This window comes from Orycteropus afer, unplaced genomic scaffold, assembly GCF_000298275.1.
Source record: "Orycteropus afer afer isolate SDZICR_OR568_19922 unplaced genomic scaffold, OryAfe1.0 scaffold00130, whole genome shotgun sequence".
Lineage (NCBI taxonomy): Eukaryota > Metazoa > Chordata > Mammalia > Tubulidentata > Orycteropodidae > Orycteropus > Orycteropus afer.
The window spans coordinates 7,257,694-7,261,203 of record NW_006921717.1 but is presented as its reverse complement, the minus strand read 5'-3'; the positions used below and the strand labels follow the sequence as shown (position 1 = coordinate 7,261,203).

General features: G+C 57.9%; 1 protein-coding gene across 1 annotated transcript in view; it reads right to left on the bottom strand.

The window, feature by feature from the left end:
- RAB3IL1 (RAB3A interacting protein like 1) overlaps positions 1-2,540 on the bottom strand; it is a 22,173-nt gene extending 19,633 nt beyond the window's left edge. Inside the window, exon 1 of the mRNA XM_007944891.1 lies at positions 2,389-2,540. Within this exon, the coding sequence (XP_007943082.1) occupies positions 2,389-2,540 (152 nt within the window). The remainder of the gene's footprint in view (positions 1-2,388) is intronic.
- Between the last annotated feature and the right edge of the window lie 970 nt (positions 2,541-3,510).

The window sequence follows — 3,510 nt, the reverse complement described above, 5'->3', positions numbered from 1 at the left end:
CCCAGCCCCGCCCCCCCCCGCCGCCCGGCGCGGGGCGCTCACGCGCGCTCCCGGGCTCCGCCCGACTGGCCTCCCGCCCCTGGACGGTGCAAGGGTCCCCTCGGTGCACCCCCTCACCCACTCACCCCACGGCCAACGCGGGTCGGACTCTCCCAGCTAAATGCATTATACTCTTACTCTGCCCCAGGACAGAGCTCCCCTCCCCACACCCGCCACCCCTGCTGGAGAACCTGCAATGGCTCTCGGGCTCCCTGATCTTGGCAGGATTGTCATTCAAGGCCAGCAAATACCCTCCCACCCCGCCCGGCCCTCCTGCCTCCTGCCACGCACTCCTTCCCAGGACTCCCTGCTCTATGCCTGGTCCTATGTAACAGCCTGTCTGAGGTTGTGGGGAGAGGACTGACCACAAAACAAGTGTGTTCCATCCTCCCCACTGAAGGCTTCTCTGAGGGAACAATCACCTTTAACTCAAGCTTCCCCCCCAGCCTCCTGCCTCTCGGCACACTTGTTCACCCCTAAGTTTACCCATCATCCCCTCTCTCTAGAATGCACCTCACAGACACACACCTATCTGGTCCCACATTCTTTCCCTGAACCTGCAGATGACCGGTCTACCTGTCCCTCAGATCCTCTGTCCCTCCACTCCAAGCTCTGACCATTAGCCTCCCCCTCCAGGCTGGGCCGGATCCAGTTAGATCGTAGAGCCGCCGCTCCCCGCCTCAGTGTCTGGGGAGCTACTTGGCGGAAGGAGGGGGCCCCTCCCTTCCTGATGTCACCAGAACTCTGGGGGTTCCACTCCCAGTTCCACAGACTCAGGGGCTCCAGGCTTGAGTTGGCAGGTCTCCTGAGGATACGTTTCATTCATTCCTCCATCTGGCCACCACTTCCTGACCGCAAACTGTGGGCCACGCAAGGACTGTGGATGCGGAGGGACACTACAGAGACACAGACCTTGCCCTCCTGAGGCTCCATTCTGGTGGGAAGATGGGGATGCACTCCCAAGGACCCCCATGTCCAGCCACACCTTGGCAAGTGAATGGTGTCTGTTAAACTAGGAAACGCTGTTCATCCCCAGGTGAGCACAGCCCATGCCAAGGGGCTGGGCTTGGCGAGTGGAGGGCAGCTGGGCTGCAGGCCCTGCTTACTCCCTCGGTCAGCACCTTGTACAGTAAACCACCTGAGCAGCCCTCCATGGCCTCCCTTCTGGCTTCGCAAAATCGTTCAGCTTAGGCCTCTCATGCTCTTCACTCTGCAGGGCAACTGTTTTCCATGATTGTGGCTTTCTGTGGACAGGGACCAGCTCCTTCTCGGCTCCGTGTTCCCCACCTGCCCCTAGTCTAGCACAAGGTCCAGCCCAGAGCAGGTGTCCTGACCCTATGTTTGTTGACTTGAATCCTTCCCAAGTAAGTCTTGAGCAACTACTGTTTTCTTGCCCCTTACTCTGTGCACGCCTTAGGGAAAGGAAGAGAAGATGAGTGAAGGAGTCCAGTGCATGGCCCTCGCCCTCCTGGGCAGGAGATAAGACCTGCCCCAAGTCATGGTAACCAGACCAGTGAAGATAAGGGGTACAGGAGGTGTCAGCCCAGGCGAAGAGTCTGTGGAGGCCTGGCCTGGGGACACCCAGCCTGGGGAGGTCTCAAAGGACAAGTGTCTGTCCCGGACGCATTGACACTCCAAGGACTGACCACAAAAATGCTGTCATCTCTGCATCCAGTTACCATGGCTTCTACCAGCAGCCCAAAGACCCCTGCTCCTCAACTGAAAAGGGTGGGCTCAGAGGAGTTAAGGAGCCTGCCTTATGGCACACAGCCAGTGACGGAGCTCATATACCAGAGCTCCAAAAAGACACCCTAGAAATAAGAGGGCTCCCTGGAAGCTGCAGTTATGTGCGTTCTGGCAACAAGGGGGTTACTGAGTGCCTGCTAGGTGCCTGGTGGGAGTAACGGAGGGACAAGTGAACGGTGTGTCCTGTGCCCAGGAGCCACTGCCTCGCTCCAGCCAAACCCTCACTTCCCCCACCTCTGACCCCAGCCTGGCAGCTCTGGCCACAGACTCTTGGCTGGAGGCAGATGAAGACAGGAGACAGCTAGCCTAGATGACCCAGGCCTTGATTCCAGACTTAGGTCAGTTCTCAGCTCACTCTGTGTCTCAGGGTGAGTGTCTTGCCCCCTCTGAGCCTCAGTCTCCACCTCCGTACAACCACCCAGCTGGACAAAACGGTTGGAGCCATTCCTGGTGCGGACCTTGTCAGAGGCTCCTGACGCTCTTTATGGTCCCCTGCGTTCCCCATCCCTGCTGCCTAGAACCCAGCTTCTCAACATCCCCTCCCCAAACTCTTCTGCAGAGTGCAAAACCCTCTCCCCTCCACATCCCAGGTCCCTGGCTCACCTGTCTGTGTCCCAGGGCTCCTCTCTCAAGTTCCCTTCAAATGCAGGGCACATGCCTGATGGGGAGTAGCAGACGGTCCCTGAGCTCATGGCCAGGAACACAGGACACCTTCCTCGGGCGGGGCACCCAGTAGGCTCCTCCAGGCTGTCCATGTCTGGGGGGCCAGGCCAAGGGTTCCTCTGGAGATGGCTCAGCGGGCAGGTGACAGGAGCTTTCTCCCTGCCCCCAGGTTAAGCTTCATACTAACCTTTGCTATCTCAGAGGAGCAGGGAGCTAGGAGGGAGGTACCTCCCAGACAGGCCTCTATCTCCTGCAACCCCATAATTATTAACTCCCGTGGTTCAGCGGGCAGCAGATGACACTGGGGGCCTCCTACCCTGGCTCTGGGCCCAGGAAGGGGAAACACCCCAGGACTGGTTGAAGCTTTCCTCTCTATGCCTGAGGTCCAGGCTTCCACCAGGCCTGTCAATGGAAACGCTTGTCCCCTCCCCACATAGGACGGCAAGTTGGAAAAAGCCTGTGACTCTGGCCCTATCACTAGCTGGCTGTGTGGCCTTGGGAAAGCCCCTTAACCTGTCTGAGACTAAATTCCCTCATCTATGAAATGAGAACAATTGTTCCCTGTGAAGTCATGATGATCAAAGAAGATACCCTTTGCTAATTGTCAGCCACAGTGCAGGTTTCCTGTTCCTTTCTCTCTTGCCTACCTCTTCTTTCCTCCTCAGCCTCGGAATCCCAGCTGGGAGGAAGCTGCCAGCTCCCTACTCAGCCTTACAACCCACCCGTCCTACGGTCAACAGCAGGTATGGCCTGTGCCCGGGCGTCCCCTGAAGAGGGGGTACCACTGAGCAGTTTCCATTAACCTGGTAAGGTGCAACAGCCTTCCTCAGGCAAGGGTGACATCCAGAGGTGTAGAGTGGGGTGGGGACAGAGGGGGACACTTGCCCCCTGGGCGCATCCAAGGGGGCACCAGAGGAGACACGGAGTGACATTCTAGGTCACCAGAAATATGAAAGGCGTTTGACTGAGACAGCCGGACAAGAGGAGGGAAAGGTGTTTCTGGTGACAGTTCCTGCTATCAAGGCCCATTTGTTTTCATATTGGGAGAAGGTGCAATTTAGA